The sequence below is a fragment of the Dermacentor andersoni genome, chromosome 9 (genome assembly GCF_023375885.2).
Source record: "Dermacentor andersoni chromosome 9, qqDerAnde1_hic_scaffold, whole genome shotgun sequence".
In the NCBI taxonomy this organism is placed as follows: domain Eukaryota; kingdom Metazoa; phylum Arthropoda; class Arachnida; order Ixodida; family Ixodidae; genus Dermacentor; species Dermacentor andersoni.
In genome coordinates this window covers 74,550,001-74,567,161 of record NC_092822.1, presented here as the reverse complement: position 1 = coordinate 74,567,161, position 17,161 = coordinate 74,550,001, and the positions used below count along the sequence as shown (strand labels likewise).

The 17,161-nt window shown below is 46.0% G+C and overlaps 2 protein-coding genes and 18 non-coding genes across 20 annotated transcripts in view; 19 read left to right on the top strand and 1 right to left on the bottom strand.

Moving 5' to 3' along the window:
* Positions 1-136: 136 nt before the first annotated feature.
* Positions 137-208, top strand: TRNAE-UUC (transfer RNA glutamic acid (anticodon UUC)). Its single transcript has one exon. It is a non-coding gene; the product is annotated as a tRNA-Glu (tRNA).
* Positions 209-214: 6 nt separating this feature from the next.
* Positions 215-286, top strand: TRNAQ-CUG (transfer RNA glutamine (anticodon CUG)). Its single transcript has one exon. It is a non-coding gene; the product is annotated as a tRNA-Gln (tRNA).
* Positions 287-363: 77 nt separating this feature from the next.
* TRNAE-UUC (transfer RNA glutamic acid (anticodon UUC)) lies at positions 364-435 on the top strand. The gene has a single exon. It is a non-coding gene; the product is annotated as a tRNA-Glu (tRNA).
* A 6-nt stretch (positions 436-441) lies between these two features.
* TRNAQ-CUG (transfer RNA glutamine (anticodon CUG)) lies at positions 442-513 on the top strand. The gene has a single exon. It is a non-coding gene; the product is annotated as a tRNA-Gln (tRNA).
* A 77-nt stretch (positions 514-590) lies between these two features.
* On the top strand, positions 591-662 carry TRNAE-UUC (transfer RNA glutamic acid (anticodon UUC)). The gene has a single exon. It is a non-coding gene; the product is annotated as a tRNA-Glu (tRNA).
* Positions 663-668: 6 nt separating this feature from the next.
* On the top strand, positions 669-740 carry TRNAQ-CUG (transfer RNA glutamine (anticodon CUG)). Its single transcript has one exon. It is a non-coding gene; the product is annotated as a tRNA-Gln (tRNA).
* Positions 741-807: 67 nt separating this feature from the next.
* TRNAE-UUC (transfer RNA glutamic acid (anticodon UUC)) lies at positions 808-879 on the top strand. Its single transcript has one exon. It is a non-coding gene; the product is annotated as a tRNA-Glu (tRNA).
* A 6-nt stretch (positions 880-885) lies between these two features.
* Positions 886-957, top strand: TRNAQ-CUG (transfer RNA glutamine (anticodon CUG)). Its single transcript has one exon. It is a non-coding gene; the product is annotated as a tRNA-Gln (tRNA).
* A 77-nt stretch (positions 958-1,034) lies between these two features.
* Positions 1,035-1,106, top strand: TRNAE-UUC (transfer RNA glutamic acid (anticodon UUC)). Its single transcript has one exon. It is a non-coding gene; the product is annotated as a tRNA-Glu (tRNA).
* A 6-nt stretch (positions 1,107-1,112) lies between these two features.
* TRNAQ-CUG (transfer RNA glutamine (anticodon CUG)) lies at positions 1,113-1,184 on the top strand. The gene has a single exon. It is a non-coding gene; the product is annotated as a tRNA-Gln (tRNA).
* Positions 1,185-1,251: 67 nt separating this feature from the next.
* On the top strand, positions 1,252-1,323 carry TRNAE-UUC (transfer RNA glutamic acid (anticodon UUC)). Its single transcript has one exon. It is a non-coding gene; the product is annotated as a tRNA-Glu (tRNA).
* Positions 1,324-1,329: 6 nt separating this feature from the next.
* On the top strand, positions 1,330-1,401 carry TRNAQ-CUG (transfer RNA glutamine (anticodon CUG)). The gene has a single exon. It is a non-coding gene; the product is annotated as a tRNA-Gln (tRNA).
* Positions 1,402-1,468: 67 nt separating this feature from the next.
* On the top strand, positions 1,469-1,540 carry TRNAE-UUC (transfer RNA glutamic acid (anticodon UUC)). The gene has a single exon. It is a non-coding gene; the product is annotated as a tRNA-Glu (tRNA).
* A 6-nt stretch (positions 1,541-1,546) lies between these two features.
* Positions 1,547-1,618, top strand: TRNAQ-CUG (transfer RNA glutamine (anticodon CUG)). The gene has a single exon. It is a non-coding gene; the product is annotated as a tRNA-Gln (tRNA).
* Positions 1,619-1,685: 67 nt separating this feature from the next.
* TRNAE-UUC (transfer RNA glutamic acid (anticodon UUC)) lies at positions 1,686-1,757 on the top strand. Its single transcript has one exon. It is a non-coding gene; the product is annotated as a tRNA-Glu (tRNA).
* Positions 1,758-1,763: 6 nt separating this feature from the next.
* On the top strand, positions 1,764-1,835 carry TRNAQ-CUG (transfer RNA glutamine (anticodon CUG)). The gene has a single exon. It is a non-coding gene; the product is annotated as a tRNA-Gln (tRNA).
* Positions 1,836-1,902: 67 nt separating this feature from the next.
* Positions 1,903-1,974, top strand: TRNAE-UUC (transfer RNA glutamic acid (anticodon UUC)). The gene has a single exon. It is a non-coding gene; the product is annotated as a tRNA-Glu (tRNA).
* A 6-nt stretch (positions 1,975-1,980) lies between these two features.
* On the top strand, positions 1,981-2,052 carry TRNAQ-CUG (transfer RNA glutamine (anticodon CUG)). The gene has a single exon. It is a non-coding gene; the product is annotated as a tRNA-Gln (tRNA).
* A 3,647-nt stretch (positions 2,053-5,699) lies between these two features.
* The window catches only part of LOC126528260 (uncharacterized), a 58,671-nt gene continuing 47,209 nt past the window's right edge, over positions 5,700-17,161 (top strand). Inside the window, exon 1 of the mRNA XM_072284222.1 lies at positions 5,700-5,714. The gene's annotated coding sequence lies outside the window, so the exon portion shown is untranslated. The remainder of the gene's footprint in view (positions 5,715-17,161) is intronic.
* The window catches only part of LOC126528261 (uncharacterized), a 12,202-nt gene continuing 7,865 nt past the window's right edge, over positions 12,825-17,161 (bottom strand). The window contains exon 5 of the mRNA XM_050176149.3: positions 12,825-13,291. Coding sequence (XP_050032106.1) covers positions 13,081-13,291 — 211 coding nt within the window. The 3' untranslated portion in view covers positions 12,825-13,080. The remainder of the gene's footprint in view (positions 13,292-17,161) is intronic.

Here is a 17,161-nt window from a genome sequence, read left to right as displayed (position 1 = left end):
ACCACTACTTGATGAATTAGTCCAATTGAAAAGATTTTAGCACCACTCGCGTCAGCCCAAGTGTGGCTGAAGTGTTTTATCATGTTACTTTGTGTTATGCGTCCAAAACGGCAATAAAGAAAAAAAAAAAAAAGAATCCGGCGTGGTCTAGTGGTTAGGATACCTGGCTTTCACCCAGGAGGCCCGGGTTCGATTCCCGGCGTCGGAAGTGTGCGGTCTCATGGTGTAACGGTTAGCACTCTGGACTCTGAATCCAGCAATCCGAGTTCAAATCTCGGTGAGACCTTTTCTTTTCTTTTGCTTCTTCCAGTTCACCTTCAGTGCTTAGTGAGCGACAGCCGCGCTGCTTGAGCGTGTCTCGAATCCGGCGTGGTCTAGTGGTTAGGATACCTGGCTTTCACCCAGGAGGCCCGGGTTCGATTCCCGGCGTCGGAAGTGTGCGGTCTCATGGTGTAACGGTTAGCACTCTGGACTCTGAATCCAGCAATCCGAGTTCAAATCTCGGTGAGACCTTTTCTTTTCTTTTGCTTCTTCCAGTTCACCTTCAGTGCTTAGTGAGCGACAGCCGCGCTGCTTGAGCGTGTCTCGAATCCGGCGTGGTCTAGTGGTTAGGATACCTGGCTTTCACCCAGGAGGCCCGGGTTCGATTCCCGGCGTCGGAAGTGTGCGGTCTCATGGTGTAACGGTTAGCACTCTGGACTCTGAATCCAGCAATCCGAGTTCAAATCTCGGTGAGACCTTTTGCTTCTCCCAGTTCACCTTCAGTGCTTAGTGAGCGATAGCCGCGCTGCTTGAGCGTGTCTCGAATCCGGCGTGGTCTAGTGGTTAGGATACCTGGCTTTCACCCAGGAGGCCCGGGTTCGATTCCCGGCGTCGGAAGTGTGCGGTCTCATGGTGTAACGGTTAGCACTCTGGACTCTGAATCCAGCAATCCGAGTTCAAATCTCGGTGAGACCTTTTCTTTTCTTTTGCTTCTTCCAGTTCACCTTCAGTGCTTAGTGAGCGACAGCCGCGCTGCTTGAGCGTGTCTCGAATCCGGCGTGGTCTAGTGGTTAGGATACCTGGCTTTCACCCAGGAGGCCCGGGTTCGATTCCCGGCGTCGGAAGTGTGCGGTCTCATGGTGTAACGGTTAGCACTCTGGACTCTGAATCCAGCAATCCGAGTTCAAATCTCGGTGAGACCTTTTGCTTCTCCCAGTTCACCTTCAGTGCTTAGTGAGCGATAGCCGCGCTGCTTGAGCGTGTCTCGAATCCGGCGTGGTCTAGTGGTTAGGATACCTGGCTTTCACCCAGGAGGCCCGGGTTCGATTCCCGGCGTCGGAAGTGTGCGGTCTCATGGTGTAACGGTTAGCACTCTGGACTCTGAATCCAGCAATCCGAGTTCAAATCTCGGTGAGACCTTTTGCTTCTCCCAGTTCACCTTCAGTGCTTAGTGAGCGATAGCCGCGCTGCTTGAGCGTGTCTCGAATCCGGCGTGGTCTAGTGGTTAGGATACCTGGCTTTCACCCAGGAGGCCCGGGTTCGATTCCCGGCGTCGGAAGTGTGCGGTCTCATGGTGTAACGGTTAGCACTCTGGACTCTGAATCCAGCAATCCGAGTTCAAATCTCGGTGAGACCTTTTGCTTCTCCCAGTTCACCTTCAGTGCTTAGTGAGCGATAGCCGCGCTGCTTGAGCGTGTCACGAATCCGGCGTGGTCTAGTGGTTAGGATACCTGGCTTTCACCCAGGAGGCCCGGGTTCGATTCCCGGCGTCGGAAGTGTGCGGTCTCATGGTGTAACGGTTAGCACTCTGGACTCTGAATCCAGCAATCCGAGTTCAAATCTCGGTGAGACCTTTTGCTTCTCCCAGTTCACCTTCAGTGCTTAGTGAGCGATAGCCGCGCTGCTTGAGCGTGTCTCGAATCCGGCGTGGTCTAGTGGTTAGGATACCTGGCTTTCACCCAGGAGGCCCGGGTTCGATTCCCGGCGTCGGAAGTGTGCGGTCTCATGGTGTAACGGTTAGCACTCTGGACTCTGAATCCAGCAATCCGAGTTCAAATCTCGGTGAGACCTTTTCTTTTCTTTTGCTTCTCCCAGTTCACCTACAGTGCTTAGTGAGCGACAGCCGCGCTGCTTGAGCGTGTCTCGAATCCTGCGTGGTCTACGTTTTTTTGCGATTTTGTTTTTCGTGAACTGGAATTCAGAGTCATGTGCATATATGCACCGAATGCTGTGGAAGAACGCGCCTCATTTTTTGCGAACCTTTTTCTTTATGTTATCACTGATAAGTGCATGGTTTTGTTGGGGGATTTCAATTGTGTTTTGAGGGCTCGGGATAGAGTCAATAATGCTGGTATTCGCGATAAAAACAGCAGTGTGTTGACTAAGCTAATTAGTGATAATGAACTGGACGATGTGTGTGAGTGCCTGGAGGGGGAGCGGGAAGTCATGCACACACGATGTCAAGGTAGTAGTCATGCTCGGTTAGACCGCATATACGTATCGCAAGACATAATTCCAAAGTGCCATAGTTATTCGGTGGCACCAGTATCGTTTTCAGATCACTGCATGGTGAAATGTCATATAGGCACGGAGAGGAAGAAACCAGATTTTAATTGGGAACTATGGAAAATGAATGCCTTACTACTAAAAGACGAGCCATTTGTAGAGGCAGTACGCGAGGCCGTCAGGAAAGTAAGTGAAGAAAACAGTGAAACAATAGCAGGGAAATGGGAATACTTCAAACAAAACGTAAAGATGAAAGCCATAGAAAGATCGAGCTGCTTACGATTTGAGAAGGAAATGAAAGAAAGGGGCTTACGAAAGACACTCAAGCAGCTGATAGCGCTTGAGTGCGAAGAGCCTGGGGCGTATAAGCAAGATGTAGGAGCCATTAAAGAAAAATCCGAGCAGCTTGACAAGGAACGGTATCAAGGTGCGATTGTGCGAGCAAGAGCAAATGCATTAGTAGCTGGTGAGACGCCCACTAAACGGGCGCTGGGACTCGAAAAAGCGCACGGACGATGGAATCATGTCGACAGGATTTTATGGAACGGCACAGTTGCCGACGATACTAAGAGCATAGGCCGAGCGTTTCTAGAGTATTACCAGTCGCTCTTTGCGTTTCAAGAAGTGAATATAGACGAGTTCAGAAAGGCCTTTCTGTCTCGCATGCCGCGACTGAGTGACGATACGAAAGAACGATTGGAATGGAAAATAACGGAACGTGAAGTTGAAAAAGCGATTGATGATTTGAACCAAGGCAAATCACCTGGACCTGATGGTCTGGGTGCGTGTTTATATAAAACTTTTATGAAAGAACTGTCGCCGTTGCTAACAGAGCTATTTAATGATGCGTATGATAACAAAACTTTGCCGCCTTCTTTTGGAAAAGCTCATACCATACTCATCCCTAAGAGTGACCAAGTGGAGAAACTTAGACTAGTAACATCTTACAGGCCAATATCTTTAACCAATGTTGATTATAAGACTTTTATGAAAGTTTTGGCTGCCAGGCTTCAAAGCGTCATAAATGACATAGTCGGAGATCATCAAACGTGTGGTATCAAAGGAAGGTCCATTTTTTCGAATATTCACACGATGCGGTGCGTGCTGGAGTGCTGTGACGTCACCTCGGGCGGAGTCGCGGTGCTCCAGCTGGACCTCGAGAAGCGTTTGATTGTGTCTCTCATCATATTTTGTTTGCCATTTTGGATTACGTTAATGTTGGTTCCATCATCACTGAGGGAGTGGCGTTGGCGTACCAGAACTGCACAAAACGCTTAATTGTGAATAAATCATTGGGGGCCCCCATAAACGTCATGCGTTCTGTGCGTCAGGGCTGTCCTCTCAGTCCTCTTTTGTTTAACATTTACATAAAAACGATGTGTTTGGCAATAACTGAGAATGAGCAAATACGCGGGCATAGCTTGGCAGCCACACAAATCAAGCTCTTGGCATATGCAGATGACATCGCGGTGTGTTGTACAAGCAAAGAAAGTGTGACGGAAACAATAAGGGTAGTGAAAATTTTTTGTGATGTGATGGGCAGTAGAATGAACTGGGGAAAGTCCCTCGGTTTGTGGTACGGAGAGTGGTCTTCGGCCCCGGACAATTTTGCAAATGTGAGCTGGATGAAAACCCCGACCAAGTATCTAGGTGTCCCCATGGACAGTTACAAAAATAGCGACGAATACTGGACGAACCAAGCAAAAGAAATAAGAGAGAAAGCAGACAGGTGGAAAGGCATCAACCTGTCGATTTTCGGAAAAGCAACTGTGTGTAATATGTTTTTTGTTACGAAGTTGTGGTGCGTCATGCAAACGTTGTACTGTTCAAGGGTAAACGTGCAAGGGTTGCACAGAGTGTTCGCGGTTTTTATCTGGGGCTCTACCTGGGAAAGGTGTAGCCGAACCAATCCGTTCCGGCACGTGAAGAAAGGGGTACTTGGCTTGGCGCATCTTTTCGTACGCCAGCTTGTCAACAGATTTTTTTGTTTTTTCGGGATGTGCGTGATCCGTTTCTGCGTACTGTATGCCAGCTCAGGTTGAGAGGCGCTTTGCTGGCACTTATTGTTAGCACAGATAGTATGCCCGGAACGCTTCTGGGCTATCTCAAAGAAGTTGCAGATAGTGTGCGCTTTCTTTCTGTGCGTTTTTATTTTGAGTATTTATGTGACGTTAAAAGGAAAACACTGTATAAAGATGTTTGCGACATTGTATTTCCAGTGCCATTGTACAGAGCGCTATACAGTGGAAGATCAGGACTGGATGTCCTTAAGCGAGTGAAAAATATGTAGGTGCCTACTGGGGTAAAGACATTCTTTTTTAAATTACACACAGGAACACTCTCAGTGAAGACATTTATGGAAGAACGTGGCTTCCTTGTACCCTGGGGCTCGCACTGCTTGATTTGCAAGCAACCTGAAACAATAGACCATGTCTTCTTGCATTGCTGGGCCGGGGTGTTCTTCTGGGATGTCCTACAAAGAACAATGAAGAAGGAGTTACCGTTAAATCCGCATGGGATAAGGTACTTAGCGGTAAGAAATGACGACGGGGTTCCCTTCGACCTAATAATACTCAATGGCCTTCACAGTTTATGGCGTGCAAGGATGTCTGGGTACTACTGCGACCCGGACGCTAGGCCTGCGCGTATTTATTTCAGAGAAAGCATGTCTAGTTTCATTGAAATAAAGAAAATACAAGAATGTGTACCCGAATGGCTGTCGAGGATAGAACCTCTGACAGCATTGAAAGAATTTTAATTCGACAACGCCAGTCCTTATAGGACCGATGGCATGTATATCCTTTCAAAATGTTTTGTATTGGTTAATTGTGTATTGTAATTTTGTTCTGTATTACGTGCTCTGTACCATGTCGAAGACCGGCAAAAAAGAAAATCGAATCCGGCGTGGTCTCGTTGTTAGGTTTCTGGGCTTTCACCCAGGGGGTCCGGGTTCGATTCTCAGCGTCGGAAGCGTGTGGTCTCGTGATGTAATGGTTAGCACTCTGTACTTTGAATACAGCAATACGAGTTAAAAGCTCGATGAAACCTTTCCTTTTTTCGTTTTTTTTTCTCTCCCAGCGCATCAACAGTGCGGCATCAACAGCGAGGGCAAGCTGAGAGGTTTGAACCCCAGTGCCTCGTCGCTAAGATACTCATGCTGTGTTCGGCCATGGCAACTGCATAAGGACGAACTTACCTGTGAATTTTTCTGTCTCTCACAGAAAGAGGTAAGCGCCTTACGGTATGCTTGATCACCTTCATAAGCGGCAGTAAGGCTTGATGCACCTCTTTGCATAGGCGCGCTAAACGTGCGAGGCCTTTCTTCAAGTCGCCGACAATATCACGACACCATAGCAATTCAAGAAACGAAAGCCAAAAACGAGCCTCAGGCAAGCCTCATGGTAAAGCCATTTACTCCACGCCATTAAATATCTGTGTCATGCGGTTTGCTCGTCCTGCGGCAGTGCCTTGTTATTACGTAACTAAAAGGGAATCGTAGTATAAAAACCGTGACAGTATGTAAAATTGGGCCGTTACTTTTCTGTGATTTTTCCCATCTCTGCTTCGAAATGGCGGGGCAGTTGTTTGTCTGTGCCTAACAGAGAAGCCGAATGCTGAGCTTTTTTTTTTAAGTGATGCATTCTTTTTAGGTTGTGAAATAATTATTCTATTTCTTGGTGATTTGAAGTGCGTATGTGTGCTACTGTCTATAGAGCAAAGAACAGACCAGTACGCGACAATAACGGCACAAAATTAAGCACAATAGTTCAGAGTCACTGTCTCGAAGATATCGGTCACATTGTAGCTAGAAGATGGTCATAGTTCACTCATGTCCAACACACTCAAGCCATGCACGGTTGGACAGAGTATACGTTTCTGCTAATATACTGCCGTTGTGCCAATATTACAACATAATACATGTTTCGTTCTATGATCACAGTTGTTATGTTTTCCTTAGGAGCTAAGGGCAAAGGGCCGTGGCTCAGTTGCACGCGTTGGAAGTTTAATGACAAGCTTCTGGACGCCGATAACTGTGAACAAAACAAAAGAAAGCATAGGCAAAGTTCCGTATAAAACGAAATGTTTATCACTGTGTAGGAGCTGTTCAAAAAGGAGATTAAAATCAGTGCAATCGAGGGAGCATGCACACTGCACGTCTTCTTTTTTTTTTCAACTGCGGTTTGTCAACGGAAACCCAACGGTATCAGTAAACCCCGCCTCCTGCGTGGTCTAGTGGGATTGTTCTTTCGGCTACCGTTCGGTGTGGTCGCAGAATGTCTTGCTACGTTGGAGCGCTGGAAGCGGCCCAACAGGCCTGTGGCATCACGTTTTGCGGATACGGCAGCGCAGGAATATAAACGTGTTTTGTGCCTCACCTACAATCAGTACGACAGTTTCTAATCATCATCATCAGCCTATATTCATGTCGACTGCAAGACAAAGGCCTATCCCTGCGATCACAAATTGCCCCTGTCCTGCGCTAGCTGATTCCAACTTGCGCCTGCAAATTTACTAGTTTCATCACCGCCCCACCTAATTTCCTGCCGTCCTCGACGGCGCTTCTCTTCCCTTGGCACCCATTCTGTAACTCGGATGGTCCACCGGTTATCTACCCTACGCATTACATGGCCTGCCCAGCTCAATTGTTCTCTCTTAATGTCAGCTAGAATATCGGCTACCCCCGTTTGCTCTCTGAACCACACCAATCTCTCCTTATATCTCAACGTTACACCTAACATTTCCTTTTCAGTACGCTGACAACTTTCTTTATTTCTTACGAAAATGCATACCCAAATAATCCAGTGGAAAATCAGAGGGATTATGCATAATTTACACGACATTCAAGAACTCCTACACAAATTTCAACCAAGGTTCTTCTGCGTGCAGGAAACGCATCTAAAAACCTTCCAAACAAATTTTATGAAACAATGTTACACTTTCCGGAAAGCCAGCGAGGATGGCCTCGCCACATCTAGTGGTGTGGCAATCATAGCACAGAGGTCTTTTGCTTGCCGACACTTACACCTAAACAAACAAATTAAGAGGCAGTAGCCGTTAGAGCTATAGTGTCTGGCAAGCTTGCGACCGTCTGCTCTCTCTGTGTCCCATCTGACTTTCATCTGGAGCTTAGAAAAATTGAGAAACTAATAGATCAGCTGCCGAGCAATACGTATTGACAGGAGAGCTAAATGCTAATAACACTCTCTGGGGCGATCCACACTGTGACGCAGGAGGTCGTGTAATTGGAAACTTTCTCTTGAGTTCTGCTGCGGTTCTCTTGAATAAGAAGGTTCCCGCCTTCTGTGGCACCACACATAACTCATATTCTATAGACTTAACCACAGCCTCCGCAGCTATGATGCCGCATTTAGAATGGGGGGGGGTGCTCAAAAATCCCTACGGAAGTGATCACTTTCCAATAGTATTAAACCTCGCGAGACAGGTAGAATATATTCCGCATATACCCAGAGGGAAAGTCGATACAGCCGACTGCGCAAAGTTTTCTAGAACGTATACTTTTCAAGCGAGATGACATCGCAGCCTTCAGCATTGATGACGCAGTGGCGTACTTCACAGCTTTCCCAATTGATGCTGCTTCAAATTTCATCCCGAAAAGAAATGGATCTTCTAATAAGCGACACGTCCCGTGACAGAACGGGCAATGCACGAAGGCGCGTAAAAACCAAAAGAAAGCTAGGTGACTTTTACGAGAGTCTGCAACTTTAGAAAATTTTATTAACTGCACGCACACTAAGTCGCAGGGACGAAGAACACGCCGACTGGCGAAAAGGGAAAGCTGGGAGAAGTGCCTAACACGCAGTAACTCATAGACAGATGAGAAAAAGTTTGCGACATGGTGGGGAGAATAAAAGCACGGCAGACACACTTGATGTCATTAGTAAATTGCCAAGGCGATAACTGCATAGAAGATCAAGCGAATTCTCCTGGGGCCCACTTTGAACGTGTATCTAGTTCTGCGCCCTACTCACAAACATTCTTAAGATATCAAGACCGAATAGAAGGAAAGCCACTCGAACGCAAATGCAGGCCCACTGAGGGTACAACAGTTCTCTCAGTATGGCTGAACTCTACATACTGCATTGATCTCCTGTAACCAGTCGGCGCCAGGACCTGATCGCATCTCGTATGAAATGATGAAACACATGGATACTGAAACTCTAATCACGCTCCTCTCATTGTTTAATGTAAGATGGGAAGCAGGGTACGTTCCGTCCACTTAGAGGGAAGCAGTTATAATTCCCATCCTTAAGGAGGGAAACGAACCATCCTTGGCCGCCAATAGCTACAGAAAGACCACACTAACTAGTTTTATGTGGAAGAGCTTCGAAAAGATGATAAACCGGTGCCTAATTCACTATTTAGAAACCAACAAATTGTTAGACCCGTACCAGTGCGGTTTCAGGGAAGATAGGTCAACGACAGATCGCCTCGTACGCATGCAGTTATAACAGATGCGTTTACACACAAACAATTCTTCTTGGCAGTATTTTTAGACTCGGAAAAAGCCTACGACACTACCTGGCAAAAGGGAATCTTATAGGATCTCTCTTCAGTGGGTATGTGGGGAAACATGTTAAACATAATCGGGAGCTACACATCTAAACGCACATTCCGTGTGAGAGTACGTTGGCACTGTTCTGTCCGGACCGTTCATCCAGGAGACTGGCGTTCCTCTAGGTGGGATGCTTAGCTGCACGCTATTTATTGTGAAAATGAATTCTTTGCGCTCAGTAATATCGCATGCAATGTTTTACTCAGTCTATGCAGTTTGTGTAGACGACATCAAGATCTTTTAAGTTTTGTAACCTTGCAGCCTGCGAACTACAAGTCCAGATCGGTCTAAACAAGGTTTCTCAATAGGCAGACGAAAATGGATTTAGAATAAATGCTACAATGCGTATACGCATTCTTTTCTCGAAGAAGACGGGTTTCATCACCGCCGACCCAGCACCAGGGGTTTGATTCCAGAACCAAGCATAGAGCTCAATAAAAAACGTAGATTGGTGGCGAGCGAGCGCAAATTCTTGGATGTAATACTAGGCTCCAGGCCAACGTTTATAACCCGCATAAGATACATAAAAGAAGAAAATGCCTAAAAGCGATGAATTTACTAAAGGTTTTGTCACACGACCTGAGTCAGTGACAAGAAGTATCTTATGAACTTGTACAAGAGCCTCGTGTACACGCTTAGAATATGGCTTCATAGTTTATCATTCAGTTACACAAAGTGCCCCAAAAATGTTCGATCCTCTTCATCATTTAGGCATTTACCTCGCGACCGGTGCCTTCAGGACAAGTCCGACAACAAGCCTCTACGCATAGTCTAATCATGGTCTCGACATCTGCAGAGATTATATTGTAGTTTTACGCATTTTTTTTTCTAAAAGTACATTCAAGCCGTGCACATCCTTCATATTTCACCATAAACGATACATCATGTGCAGTACCTTTTCAGAACCGACCTGCCGCGAGAAAACCCCTTTCCCTCCTTGTAAGGGTCGGAGCTCGGCAAAGAAATGTGTGTGCCGCTGCTCGATCATCATTTAATTGCTCCCGCGAAGCTTTTGCCGCCGTGACACTGGCAGATCACAGAGTGTGACACACCGTCTGTACACGTTAAAAAACATGCTACAGAAGGAAATATTTCAATGCTTTTCTTCGAGCTTCACTCAAAATATTCGTGACCAGAATTTAACACTGACGCATCTAAGTCTCACACTGGCGTGTCTTATGCAGCCGCTGGGATATCGTTTTCGGAGTCCAATGTCCTGCAGCCGGAAACAAGTATTTTCACTGCAGAGGCCTAGGCAGTAATGTCAAGTGTACAGTATATTAGGAAAACAAAGGTACAAAAGGCCGTTATGTTTCCAGACTTTTTAAGCATTGTAAGGTCCCTGATGACATCCTATGAACGGAGGAATCCTATACTCAATGAGCTTTAATCAATCTTGTGCACAACATATATGTCTGACCAGTATGTCATCATATACTGCGTGCCTGGACAAAGAAACATCCAGAGTAATACGCTTGCCGACCATGTTGCCAAATCCATAAAAACAAAACCGAGCAATTCTACCATAGCGATCCCTGTCACAGGTTTGTCACCTTTCTTATGGAAGAAACATGGGAGCTATTGCGGCAACACACGTGGGACATTGAAATTCATAATAAACTACATGTTATTAAGGCAAACTTAGGAAATTGGCTCCTTATATCGAAAATACGACGAACTGAGGTTATTTCCTGCAGTCTCAGGATAGAGCACACTTATGGCACTCACTCCTACCTGTTGACCGGTGATGCATCTCCTGTCTGTGATTGATCTGGCGAGACGCTGACGGTCCTTCACATATTGTTGGAGTGTCGGGAATCAAAACGTCCAATGAAAAAGTATTTTGTCCCAGCATACAGACAATACATTCCCCTTCACCCTGCGATGTTCCTCGGAAAACAACCGCTCTTTGAGAGTAACGTAGTTTTGAGATTTCTAACGTGATGTTGGTAAATTGCTAATTATCAGACCAAGGCATTGGTAGCATACCCTCTTGCTCGAGGCTGCTGCTGCGACAGCGCTTTTGTAGAGCACTCCTGCCAGCCCCTGGGTTCAATAACCCTCTTGAGGCGCTAGTCCCATTGTCATCGACGTGTTTTACATCATTCCTTCAAACGAAACATTTATGGTCATACCCCACACGAGCAGTCATTGTCATTGTTTTATTACTGATATATTTGATGCAAGTTGCAGCGACTGATTTTAGGCCCCCTAACAGCCGTACTACATCCACAGTTCGTAGTTCATTTTCGCATTTCATAAACGACTCATTGAAACTCATCACCACGTACATGGCGCTCTTTGGCCATATCTGGCTCTTGTACTAAAAACGAAAGCAATATATCATCATAAGACCGAGTGGCAAATACCCACTGCTCAAAGTCGGCGTCAATGTGTTCCTTCGAACAGCGATACTTATCGAACCCCGCATATTGCCGTGACTTATGTCGGCATGAAAGAAAGTTCGTTGCAGAGTGACGCCTATGTGCACATTGCCACATTCTCAGTTACCCAAGTTGGTCCGATGGTGATTTTCAAACCCTGTTACCTCAGTACAGATGCCCGATGAGCTCCCATTTGAGCCCGAACCACGCAGTGACCCAAATAAGCGGTAAAACGGTTACGTACATACATACATACATACATACATACATACATACATACATACATACATACATACATACATACATACATACATACATACGAACATACATACATACATACATACGAACATACATACATACATACATACATACATACATACATACATACATACATACATACATACATACATACATACATACATACATACATACATACATACATACATACATACATACATACATACATACATACATACATACATACATACATACATACATACATACATACATATCCCCGGAAACTGCATGAAGTATCCTAAGAATGCTAACGCATTAAAAATGAGCCTGTGTCATCCTTCTCTGAGAGATCGTTTGGGAAGGCGGGGAGCGACGAGGAACGACTTCCCGCAGTTGCAGCGATGGTATCCTACTAGCGGTAGCGTGTCTGCTACACGGCCAGACACACAGCTGCACGTATGGTAAAAATCATGAAGACACTTAAGCCCTTCATGTGTACCTTGTAAGTAAAAGACCGGAATCTTCACCCGCTTGGATGCACCTTGCCTACGGGCCTACTGGCTCCCCACGTAATTAAATCTTGCTCGACTTAATACTTTCCTTATTGACCCCTTAAATGCTTATCGCCTTCGGCCTTGTGCTTCTCCAATTTCTTAAGGAGAACTCGTTCTTAGCCTTACGTGGCGTTACAGTGTCGTAAACCACCAGTATCTCTGCCTACTGACGTGTCCGGAGGCATCTAATTTACACTTACTTTCGTTGTGTGTAAATGGAAACACGTAGCTAGTAAAAAAATTAATTTATTTACTGACCTATGTGTTGATTGCATAGCCAAAACGTTTTATTTTTATTTTTATAATAGAGAACACAGTGACGTACGTTTTATTGTTTTAATTCCTAACGTTATAGGAGAGGTTGTTTATACATGTGACACGCGAAATTATACAGAAATTATACACGAAATGTATATCTCAATTCCTTGCTGCTGCTTTGTCCCCCATAGGAACAAGGAGTTCCTTATACGTAGTTAGCGTCTCAAAGTTCTGAACCAAGATGTTTAAATACGTCAAGTAGTCACACAGCACCAGAATGAGAAAAAGGTTGCATGGAGGTAAAAGAGGACGAGACGTAGGTGCGATAGAGCAATGGTTCTATGTGCGTTTTTATTTACAAACTCGGTGATATCCGATGGCATTCCGGCCGTAGTGTCTTGAACCAAATGGATGCAGCGAAGGAGTGAAACGACGTCCCAAATTGTCGATGCTACCCTGCGTGTCCGTCATGAAAACACGGCTTCAAGCTCCCTGGAGAGGTGGTAAAATGTCCGCGGCATCTAAAACGAGACTGCGGTGGGGGCCGTATTCGAGTTGGCTCGATTTCTGTTTTCCAGTTCTCTGGTCAGGTTCTCGGCCAACTCAGAATGACGGAGGCAACCAGGAGCGCAAGAGATCCACTAGAAGCCACAACTGCATGTGCAGACGAAATGCAGCCCCCGAGTAGGGCTAGGGCGTCCACAACTCTCATCATCGCAACCCTGGCCGTCTTCATCGGCAGCGGACACGAGGAGTTGAATGTCTGCTCGAAGCAGGCTACCTCGATGGGGTGCAGGCTGAAAACAAATTCAGAAAGATTGATGCACTTGGGCAGCTTGACTAGCCTTAAGCGTATGTCTGAGTAAGGACTATGCGCTTATCCATAAAGCTTTTCGATCGTAAAGGTTATTTGCCCTTCACCGACTACCTTCGGTAATATGTCCACCATCACTATTGGTCGATACCCTCTTACGTACAGCCCTAGCGTAAGAACTCCTAAATTAAAAATTCAGTTATGGGCTTTTACATGCAAAAACCACTTTCTGATTATGAGACACGCCGATTATGATTCATTCCGGAAATTTAGACCACCTCGGGTTCTTTAACGTGCACCTAAATCTAAGTACACGAGTGTTTTCGCATTTCGCCCCCATCGAAATGCGGCCGCCATGGCCGGGATTCGACCCCGCGACCTCGTGCTCAGCAGCCCAACACCATAGCCACTAAGCAACCGCGGCGGGTAGCGTAAGAACTCTTGCGAATACGGGTATATGTGAACGTATACTTAACGTAAACATTAATGTAATATGGTGTATATCACACGGAGCTTTTACAAATATTTCTATGATACCCGTGTTAGTAAGAAGCACTATGTCTGCATCACGTTGTCAAATAAGTGCACCTGGCAACGAATGACTTGTTTCTTGCTGCCCATGTTTGGTTCGCGGATGGGCTATATCTCTGAGAATAAACACTATAACTTTCTTCCAGATGTACGTGGATTGAAAAACAAATCGAATTTACTTCATACTACATTACTGTAACACATTGCCAGCTTGCAACTGTACTTCGTATTATGAGACTTGGTACCTTTACACTTCAGATTGTGTTTTTCTCACTCTTCTGTTCGGGCTCTGTTCTTTTCACGGCTGAAATAAAGTTTTCTGCACCCAGTAAGCCCTAATCTATTACTTGACCTTTAACTCTCGAAGACGAACGAAGCAGAGAGATGCGTAAGTTCTTCATTAATTCTTTGAGGGGCACACGTTGCAGCAGCTGCAGTGTTGAAGCTAGCCTCGCCGAAGAATGGTTGTCCACTTAGCAGGTATATCGCGAAACTAACACCGATTTTGACACACCCGTCCGCAAACATGCTATGTCATGCGGATATGCGTTTCGCCTATTTCAGTTTCGCTACACTTCACGTAGTCGCTGCCTCTGGACTTTGCCTCCCATAAAGCTTCTCACAATTTTACCTAGAGGGACATCCGACGGTAACGTCTATGCGAATTTCCTAACGGGCTCTATGCCGTCACGGGAATGGTGGTATGGGCGGGCGAGGCTTGTTTTGAATTGTGTTGAGCGAAGCTTCGCCTAAAACGTGGATATGACTGCACAAATAAGGCGTTCTTAAAATAAATTCTTCACGAAAAATTTCCATTTACCCGTATTACGGCTTTCAGTGAAGTTTACTTCCCTGCAGTACATCATCAAGCGAAGAAACGCAAGTGAAGACGACAAAGTGTCACATAGCGAGCGTGTACCTTGTCGTCCGTCCTCCAGCTTTAGCAGCCCGCCGGCACATTTCATTTAATTGTGCGTACAAGCACAAGTGCTCATGATTGAATAAAGGCTGTTTTTTTTTTTTTAATAGTAAGCTTAATCCAGCTTTTTACGTGTTGGTTTTAGTATGAAATCAAACATTGTGACAGACGGAACGGGGCTAGCCAGGCACGTCTTGAAGGTGTCCTGGGAGAACGAAGCTGATTTGAAGCCACCATTTCCCGGCATCCCCATTTATGCAACAGCGCAGCAGCGCCAGATTCCCGTCTAGGTGTTACAGCGAGAAACTCTAAGCTGCCTCTCACCTATCGTCTCTAGCTCCACACTGCGGAAGATTGCCTTTTCGTCCACTTTCCATGTCCTTTTACTACAATATTTTTGCCTTTAAACTATCCATAAGAATTATTTCCCATATGCGTTCATTGGCTTCATTGTCTACTTTATCCATACTGTTCGCAATTTGTTAAGTATTTTCGTCGTGTTGTGAAAGAAAAATGGCCTATCAGAACGCCTAAATCGCACGCTCACAGACATGTTGTCGATGGACGTATCCTCGTATCACCACGCTTGGGACGATAACCTTCCATTCGTGACGTTCGCTTGCAATTCGTCATGCCATGATGTCACTGGTTTCTCTTCGTTTCATTCGTTGTTCGGCCGTGATCTAGGGTTTGCCCATGGATATACTGCTCCCCACTGATACGCCTACCACCTCTGAGTATGCCCATGACGCAATTTCTCGAGCCGACAATGCCCGTCAGCTTGCTCGCCAGCCCTTAGCCCATGCATCCTAAACAAGACAGAAAGCTTTATACGACAGGCATCGACGGCTCATCCACTTCCCGCCAGGTTCTCTCGTTCTCCTCTGGACTCCAACGTGCCGAGTCGGACTCTCGGAAAACTTCTGTAGCCTTACACAGGCCCTTAACGTGTTTTTCAAGTCACCGACCTTGTATACCTGCGAAATCAAACTTTTTCCGACCCGCAATATCGTCGAATCGACGCCCACACTGTGATGTTGTGCACGTTGTACGGCTCAAACCGTAATACGTCAGCGAACCGGCGAACCTTAGCCGTGGTTACTTTGTTTCTTGCCTCTGGTGCCCTTGAACAGAGCCGAGATGGTGCTCCTGCCGCCGGAAGCTTGTGTCACGGGACAGTTATCCAAGCACGCGAACGAGAGCGCAGCGAAAGGATGACAATGAAGGCGCGCCTCAGCTCGTGTGTGGATTTCGCCATAAATCGCCTTCCTGGTTACAATATGGTTGTATAAACTGAGACGAGCCCGGCCGTTTTGGAAAGAACAGAGTAAGGAGACGCACACACAGAAGGATTATACACGGCACGCTTGCTTCTGACCATGTGGTTATCTTGCGCTGCATCCCTTCCGAAATGTCTCGCCAACAAGGACGAACTCTCTCGTGGCTGCCGTATATAGCCAAGGACCCGAACAAACTACTTCACCCGGTCTCTCTCGCCAAGTGGCTCTCCTCCTGTTCAGCGTATACAAAGAGGACAGCTCGCGACTGTGATAGCACGCGTTGATAACGTACCGTTGTCAGAACGAACCATTTTTGGAATGCCTCCCGTAAGCCGTCGCAGCAGAGTGCGGTGAAGGCATTGTTGCGATTCTCGTGTAGGAATCTGTGCGAACGGCATTAGCGTTAACCACCCGCAGAGGTAGTCCAGTGGCCATGGCGTTGCGCTGCTCAGCTAAAGGTCGCGGGTTCAGTCGTGTCCGCGGTGGCAGTAATTCGGAGTGGGCGAAATGCAAAGAAGCTCGTGTGCTTACGTTTAGGTGATAGTTAAGGAACCCCGTGGTCAAAGTTAATTCGGAGCCCCCTAGTAACCTAGTACTGATGCCCAGCGCATTAGTGTTGCTAAGCTGAATATTAGACCTGAAAATTCTTATTTAAAAACTGGGAAATTAGCACGTAGACAATAGTTGCGTTTTTGATACGCTCGAGCGAGCTTTCAGTAGTGGCTAGAGTATACCACGCCAAATGCTAATTAATTAGTGACGGTACAAGTAAGTTCTTCCTCAAATAACAATTAGTTGTGTTTATTTTTCTTTTTACAATTCTGCTTTTCTTGGCAAGGAATAAAAAACAAGTCTAATTTTCTTTGATGTGGAACTGTGTTTGGATAATACAACGTCAATTGCTCGCAATTCTGATACTTTACTGTGACTGCGTGCACGACCTCTGTGTTTCGTTACCCCTCCCCTATTTTCATCTTATCTTTCTAACTACCCCTCTCTGAAGTCTATAGTAGGGTAGCCAACCGCATTTCATATGGCGGTTAACCTCTACGCCTTTCTTATTTCTATCTCGCTCGCGCTCTCCAATATTAAACGTCTTTTTCTCATCTACGCCATAGCTCCA